The following is a 16,615-nucleotide window of genomic DNA, read 5'->3' on the forward strand; positions in this document are numbered from 1 at the left end:
CAAAAAGAAAAAAACAAAAACAAAACCCTTTTGGTCACATCACTCCAAAGGAAAGGTGATGTAGACTCTTGGCTAGAGTTGGTTAGCTAAGCTGATGCTCAGTGTCTCCTTCTAGGTCAAAGCCGCTTTTACACGTGCCTACAACAAAGAGGCACATCTGACTCCGTATTCCCTTAATTCTGTGAAGACATCTAAAAGGCAGTCAGGATCCGTGGCAACCTCTGAACTGAGTGAAGACCTGAATGTGGATGAGATCCAGTCTGATGAGGATGAGCAAGACAGTGTTGAAAGTGATGCAATGATTAAGGTGACTTTGTTTCCTCAGTACTAAACTTTTTTTTTAGTTAACTAAAATGTCTAAAATGTGATTCCTGGAAGGGGAGGGGAGAGACGAGCAAATCTCTCCCCTGTTTTCCCCCATTGAAAGCATTTTTGACACGTGCTTTTTGTCAGGTTACAGTTGAATTTTAAACTGTCTGCTTATTCTGTTTGTAGCAAAAAAAGGCGAAGTCTTCCAAGCTGCCAAAAAGAGAGAAAAACGAAGAACCAACAAAAAAAGAAGGGAAAAGGAAGGAGAAAACAAGACATTAAACACAATAATCTTGCTCTGGATGTGGCTTTGCTTATCTAACTTCTGTCAGGAACATGAACGCTCCACTGATGTAGCTGGGAAAGTAGAACCAGCGCGTTGAAAATGCTCCTCTTATAGAGGTGATGTAGCTACTGTATTCTCACACTATGCAGTGCTGTACTTACTCTTAACGTGCTACGTTACAAGCTATAAATATTCTTGTAAAACAAGCGCCAGGGTGCATGAACATGATACAAATGTGATGCTTAGTTACCTGGTGTTTTTGCTAAGTCTTCGTAGGACTTCCATTTTTTTTTTATAAATCCCCTGTTATTATGTGGTGAAATCTTGTAAATAGTACATGATGCAAGAAATCTGATTTGCATATTTGTACATTATAGGAATTAAGCAGTATATAAGATTACAATAAAAGGTGTTTCGCACAAGTTTTTTTTAAATTTTGCTTAAGTTCCTGGAATGTTTGTCTTTCTCCTTTCCTTTTGAGGTTCTGGCTTTTCTGCATTTGTCAGGATGTGGTTATATTTTTTTCCCCCAGCTTTGCTTTTGTGTTTTAGAGACGCAGAAAAGCAGTGAGGGATTTAAGCACTGTCTCTTCAAAGTTTGGAACTAAAATGTTATCTCTTTAATCAAAGCTAGAACAGAATACCTAAGAATACCTAAATACTGTTTAATACCTAAAACTGTTTAACAGACACTGTTAAATAGAAATTAGCGTGATTAAAACTCACTTGATGTTGGATAAGAGAACACTTAAGTCTTCTGCCACCCACATCACACAGTGCCCCTTGCCTTTGGTGCAGATGAAATGTAAGTTTTGCTTGATAAGATTTTAATTTAATCAATGGGGTTTATTACTATAATAAATCAAAGTACAAAATTTATCAAAAGCTAAATATTTACAGATTATCACAAAAATAGAAGTGATATGGTTGTTGTTAAATCCCAGTGGAGAAAACGTGTAATGCAGTGATAGAGTTCCTTGCAGCTTGCTGAACAAGACAGGCTGTTCTGAAAACAAACAAAAACAGTTAGTCAGACCCCAAAATGAAGATTCTAGTAGCAAACTACGTGATCTTCTGTGAGCAAATAGAAAAAAGTGATTAAAAATGCAAAAATAAGGTCAGTATGGTGTGTTTGTATATATATAAATTCACAATAGCGCTTCCTGTTACTTTGTCTTTATAGCTAAGTTTTCATATAAGGTATCTGCACCAATACATCAGCCTTCAACTGTTACAGTTAAATAAATGAGGAACTTTGTTCGTGCATTTTCAGTTACCAGTTCAACAAAACCAAACCGCTGGATCCAGGTGTGTGGTACAGACAAAGCCTTGGTCTCAGTCTTTGAAGTAAGCATGTCAAGCCAATACTATGTTGCTGTTATCCTGTGATAGCTTCTGTGTTAAATATGTTTGGAACTTACTGTACAGATCGTTTCTCTATCATGGAAACCCTACAGCATAAGATCATGTAACCTGCATTTCAGCTCTGTTCCTTCTAGTTAGGAGCTCTTCCCTCCTCCCATACTCCTAAAATCCGATGGCTGATCAGTAGAAGGATTTGCTGAGATCTTCAAACGGCTCCCTGTGCCACTAAAGCACAGCTGGTGTTCAGGAACACGCCAACCCAGACTGCTGCAGTTGATAACCTGGTCATAAAGGTAAACCGGTTCCAAAGTCTCACAGGGGGAATGATGTAACAGCTAGGTTCTTTCCAGTTCCAAAAACTACTGGGCTGTGTGCACTTGAGTGCAAATATGTGATAAATCTGCACCTCAGTGATCTGAGGGATAGAGGCCTAGGCTTTAAGTTAAATTATTGAAACAGTGCGCTTTCCTTGCTGGGAAAGACTTCAAATGTATTCTAGAATGAGCCCTGTTAAATAAAAACAAGCAACAAAAGAACCCAAACACAATACAACACAAACACCGTTTCTTGTACATACCTGAACTTACTGGTCCATGTCTTCTTGTTTGAGGTATTGGGTGCAGTCACTTATTTTCTTAAGATGAACAATGTTAATTCTTTCAGAACACATTGGACATATATTTTCACTCTGTAACATGCTATTTTAAAAGAAGGGTGACAGATCAAAGCGTAGTTTTAACCCTAGCAAACCTGTACAACCTATACTGTGTAAAAAATAAAGGCTAGAGCAATACATTGTGCTTCTGTCTAGGTGGAGAAAAGGTTTTTGTTTTTTTTTTTTTTTAACATTTGAGAACTAAGATTGCAACAGGAATGTTGCTGCTGTTTACAGGGGCATGAGGAAAATGTGGCAGGTAGAGCACAAACAAAGCATTGGGGCTAGAAGGTAGTTTCTGGAGAAGCAGTTCCTGACTGCAGAACAAGCTACCCAAGCCCATTCCCGTACAGATGGGTAGTAGGGACAAGTGGTGGTAGTTGTGTTAGTGGGTGCATATTCTTGTTTTGGTGGCTGCTGCTGTGCCTGGTTCACTTGAAAGTAATGTTCTGGGAGTATGTTTGATGAAATGCTCAAGTAAGAGGTTTTTCCCCACCCTCAGAGGCTTACTTGTTTTTAAGTACCAAAGAAAACTGTTTGCTGCTAAACTGTGAACAAACTAACATTGGAATCCATCAACAGAAAAAATGAAGTAAAAATCCCAACTTACTTCTTGAATTCTGAATAGAGGGCAGGGAAGTCACAGTGGGGGCAGACTGTCCAGTCATCTTGTACCATGTGCCGGCCCTGCATGCAAAGGCAACAAGTTATTAAAGGGTATGTACTGTCCTAGCAGACTGGGCGCTGAGGTGTCGCTCTGTTACTGTGAGAAAGTCTCAGCAACAGCGTTCTAAAGGTCTCGATGAATTTAAAAACAAAAACAACCCCACTATAATAGTGTTACTTATTGTGTAAATTCTGTGACTAGAAAAAGAGCTCTGAATGAGACAGCATTTTCATTATGACTTGTATTTCCTTTTTAAAAAAAAAAGTATTAAATTACCGCTTTATTTTATTTTGGCAATTTTATAATGCTATTTGTAAATCTGCATAGGGAGGGCTGTTTGTAAATTTATAGAGAATTTTTTTTTGATGTTATGTGACATTCAAAAAATGTCCCCAAGCCACGTCACAAATGCAATAAGGTTGCATTTGACTGTCAGTCCGTGAGCATAGCGGCAGTCCTGAGACTTGCCCCTTGAAGCAGAGATTATTTCCTTTTTTTTTTTGTATGGTTTCCAATTTGCTATTGATGCAGAGAATTGTTACATAGGTTGGTCAACATTATAACATGCAACAGTGCCTTGAACTGTATTCAGCAATTTATGCTCTAATACAATATACAACAGTAAACTCTTTTGACGCTTTCAAAAGATATTAGAAAATTCTGCTGTCCTCATGATGTTACAAATACCTGTGATGTAATTGAGCTATAACTAAGAGGCAGTTTAATTACATGAAATGTACATGAATACGTACTTTGGTTTCTGGCTTGCAAAGTTATGTATTTAAAAACTTTTTTTTCCCCTTAAGATACTACTTCTGAAATATACTGATCATAATATTCTGCTAATCCAATAGTTTAAAAAAAAGGTATATATCTTTTGTAAGACCGATTCTTTAGTTTTAATAAAGAATGTTTACTTAAGCAGGCATCGAATGTTGGAGTTAATCTGTGATTATTCTGTAATTCTAGTGTGACAAATCACTTCAACCTTGTAAAAAGTGTTACACAGTAGCTAACCTCAGTATAAAGAATTTGTAATATTAGTAACAGTTAGAGGCATAGCTCTTCTGCTAGGAAATGTGCTCCATGCCTCTTCAATATACTGTAAAGAATCCTGAAACAAAAATATCAGGGCTTGTCATTTCTGTTAGGATCAGTAGTACTGAAATACCCAACCATTACTTAACCTTGGAAGTGCCCCAAACTTCTGTTATGTTCTGGCCGTTCCTAAAAATGGAGTTTTGAGGAGACTTTCCCTTTTTTAAAAGCAGTCCTGGCATCTTGAAGTTTAGGGGAGGAGACCTGTGCCCTTCACAAGCACCTGCCCAAAGACCAAAGGGGGACTTCTACATCCACCAGTAATGCTCTGCCACGCACCAGCTGCACCCAGCCCTACATGTGACAGGTGTTCAGGGCAGTCCTGGCATGTGAGTCTCAGGGAGGTGAAGCCTTCCAGAACCACTCTGATTTTTTACGGTCAGCCTTACGGGCTGGCACTGTGTGGGTGGCAGCCGAGGACACTGCTGGGTGTTCCTTCAGTGATAGCTGAAGATGAGTTTCACTCATGTGGTAACAGCTTGGAAAAAGCAAACAAACCTCAGCTTGAAACTACTAGTGAAGTGAAGGTTCTATTTTTAACACCTAGAAGGATTAAAAAAAAAAAAAAAAAGCTTTGTGCTCATCACCACCAGCAACACTCACGGTTGCAATGCAGTAAGGCAGGCTGTTTTTGCACCCGGGACACAGGAGTTCGCACTCAGGGAGCTGGAACGCGCAGTGCGGACAGGCTGTCGTTGGCTCTTCTGCCTCACTTGTGTCGGGACGTCTAGAAGTAAGGCACCAGTGTGACTAAAAATTCAAGCTCTGAACTTGAACAAAGGTGTTTACAATGCTTTTGATACTTAGCAAGTGTTTTTCCTTTTAGCTAGCTGCATGGCTTCCAGTTGCTATTTTGTTCTACCAGGTAATTTCCTGCAATTATCACCTGAGCTTCATCACCAGTATGTAAAGTCAGAAATGGGTCATTTTTTAGTCTAATTGTGAACAACGTAACTGTAGTTTGATATCTTTCTTTCAAAACTGGCCACAAAGTAACAGAATTAAGACTGCCATCTGACTGGGCCAATACCACATCACAAGTTTGTTTTTGTCAACTGTTTGCCAGAAGGCCGGGCCTGATCCACACATCCCGGACTTGGTTAAGGGGAGGGGGAAGAGAAGGACTCTTTTTTTCTTTTTTCAGGTCTTTTATGTGGCCTTAATGTTTAATGTTCTAGGGAGTATTTGTAGAAAAATACTTCAGATTCACTTTTAGCATGTTTTCATTTTAACAATGAATGAGATACATTTTTTTTCTAATGTTTAACCTAGCAAGTTTTGAGACAAGTAGGTGGCTTCCTGTGCTAGTCTGTAGGAAGACTGATTTCACATTTGATTAACCTGAGCACGTATCTATATCCCTTGCAATGGGCCTATTCTTTTGTCTCCACTTAAGAAACCTGAGGCATGGATAAGCAATATACATTAAGGACAAGTCAACACAACTTTCAAAATTGATGTCCTATTTTAGAAGCTTCCTGGAATTTTCTAGAAATATCAACAAGCAGTAGGGATGGACCTTGAGTGAATTTAAAACAAAATGGTTAAAAGATGCTAAGCAGGATAGGATAAATGGTTCTCACAGGACACTTCTCTGTTCAGCATGCTCATAAAATATGATGTTGATGCCAGCTCATAAATAATATTGAGACTTAATATGGGCCAGCATCAAAGAATTCCAGAAGAACTTTGAGACCAAATGACAAGAAAATATAAGGGGTGGGGGGAGCCAGGGCAAGCCTTTAGACTGTAGGCTTTAGGAGCAAAAACAACATTGCAAATAATTGATATTGGGTACACCTGAAAGCACAGATTAACACCGCTCACCTGACCATTGCTTCAATTTTCTTTTTGTATTTCGGATCTATTTTATTTCGATACTCGGGTCTCATCAACATGGCAGCAAAATTGAAGGCGGAGTTCTTCAGTCCTGCTCTGTGACACTCAATTACTGTTGAAGTCAAAATTGGTACGATGTCTGCAACAGAATGAAATAATACCAAATATTTATTTACCAATATTAATGTTGAAAGCCTTTGAGCTACTAGGGCTTAACAAGTATTGATGAAAAATGACAGTATTTGTCTTCTGCCTCCCAGTACACAGTTGCACAAATCTGCAATTCCCATAACCATAACCAAAAACTTATGTTTTCACCTCTCACTGCCTTGCACTTCTAAAGCTCAGCCTGGCAGCAGGACTGTTTTGATTACAATAATTTCTCACAAAGCTGGTCTACACAGTTTAAAGACATAATTTGCAATGAAGTATTTGGGAACACCGGCTGTAAAAAGATAAACTGGGATTACAACTGACCGGGAATCAACAGAAGGGACAGGCTGACCTCTGACACAGAGAAGGGCCTGTGTGCACATGCGAAGACGGATGCACTCACTGTCAGTACTGTGGTCATATGTGACAGGAGTCTGCACACAGCGGTCTCAAAGAAAATTTGTCTTTAATAAAGCTCAATATAACAAAAAATGGTATTTTTCAAAAGAAGCCTGATTAAAACCTTGTGATAAAGTCACAGAATTGACCAGTTCGTTACATACCATCCTGAGATTTGTGCGTGGCTCAGGCAACTTAGTGTTGCAGTCACAGTGGTTAAGGAACGCGTGTATTGAAGAGCTGTCCTGTGGAGGAGGGCAGGGCACTCTGAATAGTCGTTGTTGCGTGTGCAGTAAGATCGCAGGAGGACAATGCACCTCTAACACAATGGCTTAACGAACTCTTCTGCGCTGCCAGTACTTACGTGACGGGAACTTGCTGATGTTGTTGGCTACACGTATCAGCATACGCGCTCCCTTCATGTGATCTCCACGTTTCACGTGAGCCTGGAACACAACAAACCGCAAATTAACTGCAGCCTTCAGAGAGTATGCATCCATATGTACACTTCAATAAATCAGAGACTGTGCAACATATGTGCAAACTCAGTTTTTAAGTTCAATACCTTTACTAAAATATAGCTGTGTAGAATCATAAGGTTTGTAGCCATCTCAGAAGGAATTTTAATCTTCTGGGTCTTTAATTCTGAATACATACTGAAAAGAACATCGTGTGCGTTTCGGTAGTTCCCTTAAAAACAAACAAAACTGAACAGTAAATTTAACTTTTCTTAACGATTTCTTTACTAATAACATAAAAGGAAGCTAGACAGGAAGCTATATTAACTCTTAGAGCAAAACCTTTGCATGACAATGTCTTTGGAAAGTCAGAAGCAGCTGCTTGTTGTTGTATCCTAAACAGTATCAGCCAGGGAGTTAAATAAGAAAAAAATTACACTTGCAGAAGACATCTAAACAGCAGCAAAATACACATGTGGATGACAATTTTGCATAACAGAACTTAAAAAATGGAAGATGCTGTATCCAATACATTGCTCCCACAGTAATGTAGAGAAAAGGTTCTGTGAGAGTATCAGAGCACTTAGACCTGTTACCTTTTTCTGTTCTTCAGTGTCAGGTATTTAAAAGTTAATGCTTAAATTTTAATGTAAAGAACTTCTACTTTATCATTTGCTCTGACATCTCCTTGCCTCTGCAACTGAACAAGCCCCAAACCTTTCAGAAATGATTTACATTGAGTGTTACTTCACTAGATTATACTGCTTCAAGGTTACTGCCCAGGATTTTCCAGAAACCACAGGATTCCCTTGACTTACCAACACAGCTGAATTAGTTGTTTCAGCAATAGTTTTTCTCTACATCTCTACAAAGCCATTTGTTTTGTTTTGTTACAGACTATAATTGAATCAAGCTGCTGTATTGGTGTGACAGCTGAGTATCACTCCAGGATTAGTTGCTGGAAAACAGTATTAATTTTTCATGCTGTGTTACTGACTCTCAGTATAGCATGGTCAGTCTTAAAATCAGGTGAACATAAAATGGCATACCCAAAGGGAAACACCCAACAGTACAGGCTTATGTTTAAGTTTTAATGGATTTTTAAGGAAAAGAATAAGCTGCATTGGTGAAAATCAAACTTCAAAATCAAACTCACTGAAATCTCCTGAAGGAAGAGGGGAAAATCTAAACCTGTTCCTCTGCAGAGGGAACAGTTACTGCAAGACAGGTGACTTTGCTGAGAAAAATGTGCTACTTATTTACACAGTGCTGCAGAACACATCGATACTGGTAGGGAATATGACATACAATACGGGGTACGGCATTTTAAGTGTATGTTTTCAGATTCAAAGCATCTAGTGAATTGAATAATTAACCCCCTGAGCCTTTACATTTCTGGCTTACATAATTAGCACAAATGAATTATTTACTGCTATGATGAATTGGGAAATCATGCTTTTCAAAGGCATAAGATTTCCCCCCCAAGCTTAGCCCACTGCTGAGCAGTCCATAAATGTTAATTTGCACGGGCATAACTGTCCTCCTGTTCCTGAGGCTGCTACTTTTCCTTCAGAGATTATCTTTCTTAACTTACATGAAATAAAAAGTGAGCAGTGTTACGGTAGGGCTGTCGCCATGGCTACAGAAAAATGCAGCTAATGGAGGAGACAGAAATAAGGGCTAGAAACAAAATTAGCTAATTTTTTCTGTTTCTAACTTCAGGGGAAAACAAGACTTAAGTAAACAGGTATCTGGTCCTTCAGCAGAAAACATCTCCTGTGCACATCTACTGAAAAAAATCAAGAGCTTAAATGTGCGAAGACTAAAGGATCAGTAAACTGATTGCATGGGAACTGCATGTAGTTTAACTGCAGTTCTGACACCCGTGCTATAAAGATAAGCAGAGTTGCAGCTAGACCCCATTAATAAATTTACTTGAATATAAGGAATGCAGCTATTTTCCATAATTTTCTGTTTTCCAAACATGTAATATGCAGTTATGAGTCCCAATCTTTTCACAAAGGCTACTTCAAATTCAAAACTAAACTTGAATATAATTAAAAACTTTGTATTTACAGAACAGATTTGTTCTAAGGCTATATAGGATATATTATATAGTATAATCCTATATGAATAACGTATTCCTGCAGTATTGCAAGGCTGTAGCACCAGATACGTTGTGATATCAGGAAGAGAAAGGCTTACCTGAGCACTGCTCCTCCCTGGCAATTATTATAGCAGTCCTGGCAGCTTCTCGGTATTGCTTCAGTGCCATGTACAAGCGGAATAGGTACTTGGCATCCTTAATTAAACGACACAAAAGCAATTAATACTGACTAAACACATACTGTTGTGCTCCCCTCCTTGACCTGCCCGTCACACCACCATGCTTTAGCCACGCTACGTTTGTTCCCCCGGGAGCTCTGGCTGCTCGGCCAGGGCCAGACGAACGCCCTCTGAGGGCCCTGGGGTTAGCTGCCCTGTATGGGTGGAAAGCTAACAACTTCCGGCCTGAAGTCATCTACGGCAACAGGAGAGAACCAAAGGACTCCAAAATCTTGCTAGAGGTGCTTGAAGTTGTTATTGTGGCTCTAGATGCAGATAGTGCTTAGCGTGAATAAGGATGACTACAGGTCGTCATTAAAGCGTGTTGCACCAGGACAATAGGGTAGACACTCAAGACAGATAAAAGAGTTGAAAATTATGGGGACAATCAGCTAACAAAGTGCATAAAATTTCTAATTTGCTATACCATGTACTGTTGATATGTTACAGGACTCAAGAATGGCAAATGCAGCAAAGGGTTCACCCAAGAACTGGCAATCCAACATCAAAAAAATTAGTGAAATATTTTTAAACCAAAACTTTAAAAAGCAAGATGGCAGTATTGGTACCCAAATAGCTAGCACACTCATCAAGAGAACTGCACTTCCATGGGTATTTTGAGAAAACCCTCAAAACCCTTTTGTTATTCCTAAAAACACAGCCAAAATACAAACTGCAAGATAATATGGCCTTGCTTATAAGGAAAAGGAACAGTTATTAAAAAAAATAATAATCTGGCCTAGGGCCACTATTTTATATCTTTAACAGTGATTTCAAAAATGGAATAATAAAAAAAAAAAAGAAGTGCATAACAATCTTCGAAATAGTCAAGATTAATTTAATCTGCAATACTGTACATAATGATATGTTCCCTACTTAAATACAGGCAAATCAGAAAAAAAAAAAAAAGACACTAGTAGCTTTATGGACAGCTTAGCAAAACCAAACCAACCAAAAAAAAAAAAAAAAGCCAAACACAACTAATTCTGTGATATTATTAGTAAAACCAAACACTTACAAAGTATATATTTATGATAAAATAATAAAAAAAAATCCTTAAAAATAATTGTATTAATCAACGTGCTGTTCTCTGGAATACTGTGTAGCTTTTGTATGCAAATCTCAAACACACGAAATAAAATAAATTCAAAGGAAGAGAAATATGAAAGGTATAAATACGTTTCCTGATAAAGAAGACAACTGCAAAGGTTAACTTCTTACTTGAGAGGCAGGGAAAAAAAAAAAGAAAAAACAAGAAAAATCACTGAAATAAAAGCAAGAGAGAAAGACTGGTATACAGAAAGAAGAAGGGCAGGTCAACTTCTTCTTTTTAACTCTCAATATGAGGCAAAATGTTAAGTGACTGAAAGTAAACTAATGATGGAATGGAATTTTAAGTAACACTCAATCCAAAGTTAGAACATGATAAGTACCTTAATTTAACAATTTTGAAACAGTTATTTGTACAATAAAGTAAACACAATTGCGTCTATTAGCGAATATTATTTATCCTGAGTTCCCTGAGTTGAGCCAGAAGAAAAATATTATGAGTGGTAGGTCAGGATGTAATTTTTCCCAGCTCCTGACACCTCCTAGCATAGACGCAGACAGCTGCTACACCGCGGGTAGCAGAAGGCTGCACTTCCCCCTCCAGGCTGCACCTCTCCCTGTTCTCCTGCCCAGGAAGAAGGATCCTGTCCCAGAGAAGACCAGCCACACAATATGGTATTTGCCATGCCCTTAGTTGTGTTTTCATTAAATAAAATATTTAAGTAATTCACACAGCAGCTGTATGTAGAAGAAAATATAAAAGTAGAAGGCATTTAAGAAGACATTAAGTGAGTCTTATGTTCTACTTTCATATCATAACTTTCAAAATTAGCTGTTTAAAAGCAATAAATAGAGAAAGGAATAATCAGTTGTTACCACATTTCCTAAAATCTTCAGAAAAAAAGAATTATTGCAATCTAACTGATCTTAATTTTAGACAGCCAGAATTTAAATTTAGTTTTGCTTTTTAAACCACTTGTACTTAGAAAATATGCACACATAAAACAGCAGAACCTTGCTAGTTAACGTTTCCTGAAAAATACAACAGGACACATGTGAAAAATTAAGAATCTTTGCAAGTTAATAAATACAATAGGCAACATAATAACACATTAAAAGAAAGGGTTTATTATTAGACAATAGTGCAGCAAAATTATGCTAGGTATAATAATTTTCTTAATATGGTACTTCATTAAAATCCCATAAGGTTGTTGGGTGAGAAAAGCAACCAGGCTCCTCTGAGCAATTACCTGGTTTGAAGATGAATGCCGAAAGGATTAGCAAGTTTCTGCTGCACGGCTATTTTAAATTCACTCTCACTTTCAGCTTTACAAAAATACTACCACATAAAAGCTGCTGTTCTCTAAAACCAACCCCATGTGCTTGGTATGGCTCCGTAGCATAATAAGGATAAGGGTGAATTGCTTTCTAAGTCGATTTTTTAAACAAATAGGTATGATTTGATTAAGTAAAATTATGTTACTCACTGAGAGAGACTATGGCAGATTGGATTATAGCATTCAGAAGAACAAGAAAGAGCTTTTAAACACAGAAAAGAAAGCTCTACATTGAATTTCAAAACAATGTTAAATATGGCAATTACGGCATTCACACAATTGCTGGATGTCTTCTAAAATCTTTAAAACCTCTTCACTATGGAGATTATGCTGTAACTCGCTCCCCTTATCCAATCCTAGGCACTTTTTTCAACCAGATGGCTAGGCTGCTGCTCACAGAAGAAAGACAGGATGCTACAGCTACTATCCACCCTACTTTCAGCATAAATATGAAATTACTTCTGCTTACGCAGATGCTGCTCAGATTTTTCACACTGTGCCTCTAACGGCTTCATTCTCTTCTGGTCTCCTGCAGTTGGATTCTGTTTGCTTCATTACGTTTTGCTTCTCTCATAATTTTATTATTGTTCAACATTCAAATCACAGATGAATAATAAGAGGTAAATAAAAAGAGATCCTATAGACATAGAGGATTTTTTTCTTCATTTTAATTTTATAAAAGCAGGGTTGACTCGGCCATCAACTGTCTAGTTGTGTCTAAAAATCTGACATATCAAATCTCTTGACACTATATGGAGAGCAGAGACACAGAATTTTTAATCTCACTAAAGAATCAAAAAACACATCTGTAACATTAGGGGTGAAATAGCCTTACTGCCAAGATCACGTCAACTCCATTGTTACCAAACCTTTCTCCCCTCAGTAAGGCAGAATTTACTCTCTTCTATAAATATAATTTTGTATCTGACTATATTTACTGTGAGTTTGAGCTCAAGAGCTTAAGTTCCTTGACTGAGGAATAAATTGCAGACTGCAGTGCCTGCACCTGAGGTCTGGCTTTCATAGCAGAAAACCTTGGGTTCATTGCCATTTGGCTCACTGATCACACACCAGCAGTCACCCTGCGAAAGAGCTGTTTGTCATCGTAACCTCAATGCTGATGTTGTGATGTCTAGCGCTGTACTTACAGCAGACGTTTTTAATCTTTCCAGAAAAAAAAATAAATCACAAACCGAGTATGATCAAAATTTACTTCTTATATTTCAAGCATAAATCCAACACACGTTCTGCTTACACTGTGAATTATCCTTTTCTATTATTACCAAACCTATGGTATTGGCTACTAATACACAAAAATCTGTCAGCAAGTATCTTTCAACTCCCACATGCCTACCTATATACATAAGAGATGAAACAGTCTACCAAAAGCCTCTTATTACACCCAGTGAATGCTTTGCAATTAACAAAGGAGCAGGAAACCTGGAAGGAAGGGCAGTGGTCATTTCTAAATTTTATCACGTGACTTTAAAAGAAGCCTCATAGCTGCCTCTTAGCACACAGAGCACCACCTAAATCATATACAAAAAAAAAAATATGGTTTTAAGGATCCAAGGAAGATTTCCTATGAATGACAACATAAAAATCAACGTCCACAGTATTTCCTATTGTTAATCAAACTTCCATGCTAGTAAGGTCTGACACCAAAAACCTTCAAATGTACTTCCTGTTATTTCATTTTCTTTTTTATCATAAATATGTATTCTCCAACACAGAGCAGAAACTCTGTTTTAGTTTACAGAACTGCAGCCTCTATTTGCAGATAAAACTAACTTGATGAATAACCAATCTGAAATTTAAAGTAAACATACTAAAAAAAACAAAGATTTTTTTTTTTCAAAAAAAAAATTTTCGTTGTCATATGGGCATTCACACGAAGCCGGTACATTTTCAGGTGATCTCAGTGGCAAATCTTCCCTTCGATTCACATTTTAAAACTGAACTGCTTTGGGTTAAGCTCTTTTTGAGTCACTGATCACTTAAGAAACAACAGAGAGCTGAATAATTCTGAAAATCTGTCCACAACTTTTGTCCTAAGTTGATGCGTAAATGGTTTTTGTCCTTCATTCACTACTACCACCTTACTTTCTTCCACTGCAACAACAGTAAGACCAATTCCCCATTCTGCTAGAAGACGTCAGTGCTGCAGCTTGTCTTGCTGACTGACCACCTGGGAAAGGCAACTGCCAGTTGGCTTGCTGCTATGACCAAACAGCAAAGTTTTGTCTCTTTTCCTCAGTGTGAGCATTAATTTGGATCTACCCTGCTAAGCTTAGAGAAAGATGATTGTACCTAAGATAGTTACTTGCTTTCATATCTTTCTGAAACTGGAGTTACTGGGTGAAATGGCTCAAAGAGTGATCATATATGCGTTACTCCCCAATAAGAGCAAGCTAAAAAGCAATCTGTGGCTACCAAAAAATTTAGGACAAAATAAACTCAAAAGACCTTGCAGTACAGCAACAGGATGCAACAGCAGTGATAGAAATCCAATACCTTAGGCATGCCATCGCTCTCTCCCATAAGATAATCTATCAGCTGATTTGTTAGGGCTTCATCTTTTGCCTGTCCCACCTATTAAATAAAGACAGAAGAAATTATCATTACATGAAAGAGGAAGGAAAAAATACTTATACACAAGGAGACTTTTAATTAAAAACTGAAACTAGATACATTTAAAATACATTTTTTTTGGTTCTGTGTGCTTAAACCAGATGGTTACTTGGTTCACCAGCTCTGGCATGCGGTAGGTTCATACTTATTTTCTAATGCGCTATGTCAGGGGATTATAACCAACAGGTCTCTATCAGCACGAACCGTTCCTCTGCTTCAGGGTTACGAATCTAGGCACCTCGAACTGAAGCGCACTGTCACAAAGCTATGTCTATCAACCCAGCACAATTTGTATCTCAGAGGAATATTCAGTGCTGATCAATAGAATAAAGCCAGCACTATCTGGCCAAAGTTGAAGAGACAGTCTCAAAACATGGCTGAGATGTTGGATTCCACTGTGATCCATATCATACAACTGCAGCAATAGCCTTTGTGCTGTTTCATAGCCTTTGGCTTACTCATCTGGGCTGAAACATCTGGATTCAGAATGAATCATTCAACACCTCAAACATCGGTCTTACAAGTCTTGCCCATAGCTCTGTGAGCTGGAAGGCCTTCAGAGTAGCTGTGCTAGCTCCATGCAGAGTCAGCTCTACCGTTTTAAGGATCTGAAAAAACTCTAGTGATTCCCAACAAGATTTTCAAAGCTGGGAGTCCTTCAAGGGGACAGATGCAGTCAGAGAATAGTTTGCACAGTGGAAAGAAGATAGCACTAAACGCTAGTGTAAAGTATTTCCCCCCTGCTCAGCCCTGGTGAGGCCACATCTGGAGTACTGTGTCCAGTTCTGGGCTCCCCAGTACAAGGGGGATAATGGATGTACTGGAGAGAGTCCAGCAAAGGGCCACTCAGATGACTACGAGTCAGAAGCATCTCTCATACGAGGAAATGCTCAGAGAGCTGGGACTGTTTTTCCTAGAGAAGAGAAGGCTTAGAGGGAATCTCCTCAATGTATGTAAATACCTGAAGGGAGGGTGCAAAGAGGACAGATCCAGGCTCTTTTCAGTGGTGCCCAGTGATGGGACAAGAGGCAATGGGCACAATGTGAAACACAGGGAATTCCACCTGAACTCAGGGAAACACTATTTTACTGCAAGGGTGACTGAGCACTAGAACAGATTGCCCAGAGAAGTTGTGGTGTCTCCACCCATGGAAATATTCAAAACTTGACCAGAAGTGGTCCTGGGCAACCTGCTCTAGGTGCCCCTGTTTGAGCAGAAGGCTTGGACCACATGACCTTCAGAGGTCCCTTCCAACCCCACCAATTCTGTGATTCTGTGAGAGAGAAAGAGAGAATGGAGGCATGTTGACCTCTCTTACCACAGTGCACAGACTGGAAAAATCAGCAAGACTGAGAAGTCATATACGGATATTGTTACAAAAAGAAAGTTCCACACTCAGGTATCTCTGACTCAAAGCCATAAAGGTACGAATGTATTAATAAACTCTCCTAGGAACACTGAAAACACTTTTTCCACTTGTGTCAGAACTAATTTATTCAATGTAAATATCACCTTTATTGACAGAGTTTTCCTTCTATTTGCAATCTGTCCAAACGCACTCATTGGCACTAAGAAAATGCAATAATACTGAAAGTAAACCCTTTGAAAAGATGAGATTTTTTGTTGTAACAAAGTTGCTTACTGTTTCAATTGCCATTTCTATAGACAAGTTGTCTTCTGTGCATGGACTTTTTATAAAGTGCTTTAAAGCCTAAAATGAAAGAAAAAAAAGAGTTAAAACTGAGATACAAGAACTTAACATTTGCCTCACTTTTATCAAGTTGTTTCTTTCTGTCTTTTGACAGAAAAGTGGCACACTAGATGCTTATCTTGATGCTTATAGCCATCAGGATAACCACATTTTATAAAGGTAGCAGCAGCTCTTACTCTTGCAAGAAAGAGTATTTACACTTAGTAGGCATCATCATCTGACAGACCTGTGTGTCAGAAGTGTCAATTGAAACACTTCCTTCTTTTAAAATAATGGTTTAAGTTTGGATATGCAACGCTATTTAATAACCTATTTCTTCAGCGACCAAATCTT

General features: G+C 38.3%; 2 protein-coding genes across 5 annotated transcripts in view; one reads left to right on the forward strand and one right to left on the reverse strand.

The window, feature by feature from the left end:
• The window catches only part of RFC1 (replication factor C subunit 1), a 43,872-nt gene extending 39,665 nt beyond the window's left edge, over positions 1–4,207 (forward strand). For both annotated transcript variants that reach the window (XM_035547857.2, XM_035547866.2), the window contains exons 24-25: positions 116–307; positions 496–4,207. In XM_035547857.2, coding sequence (XP_035403750.1) covers positions 116–307; positions 496–591 — 288 coding nt within the window. In that variant the 3' untranslated portion in view covers positions 592–4,207. The remainder of the gene's footprint in view (positions 1–115; positions 308–495) is intronic.
• WDR19 (WD repeat domain 19) overlaps positions 1,413–16,615 on the reverse strand; it is a 41,082-nt gene continuing 25,879 nt past the window's right edge. The window contains exons 28-37 of one of the 3 annotated variants that reach the window (XM_035547835.2): positions 16,214–16,282; positions 14,455–14,532; positions 9,434–9,530; positions 7,336–7,460; positions 7,135–7,216; positions 6,207–6,357; positions 4,983–5,106; positions 3,225–3,301; positions 2,537–2,657; positions 1,413–1,595 (exon numbers count right to left, since the gene is read on the reverse strand). In XM_035547835.2, the coding sequence (XP_035403728.2) occupies positions 2,543–2,657; positions 3,225–3,301; positions 4,983–5,106; positions 6,207–6,357; positions 7,135–7,216; positions 7,336–7,460; positions 9,434–9,530; positions 14,455–14,532; positions 16,214–16,282 (918 nt within the window). In that variant the 3' untranslated portion in view covers positions 1,413–1,595; positions 2,537–2,542. Of the gene's footprint in view, positions 1,601–2,536; positions 2,658–3,224; positions 3,302–4,982; positions 5,107–6,206; positions 6,358–7,134; positions 7,217–7,335; positions 7,461–9,433; positions 9,531–14,454; positions 14,533–16,213; positions 16,283–16,615 lie in introns of all 3 variants that reach the window. The other 2 variants (XM_035547844.2, XM_050710438.1) reach the window with 2 other exon arrangements.

Source organism: Cygnus atratus, chromosome 4 (genome assembly GCF_013377495.2).
Source record: "Cygnus atratus isolate AKBS03 ecotype Queensland, Australia chromosome 4, CAtr_DNAZoo_HiC_assembly, whole genome shotgun sequence".
Lineage (NCBI taxonomy): Eukaryota > Metazoa > Chordata > Aves > Anseriformes > Anatidae > Cygnus > Cygnus atratus.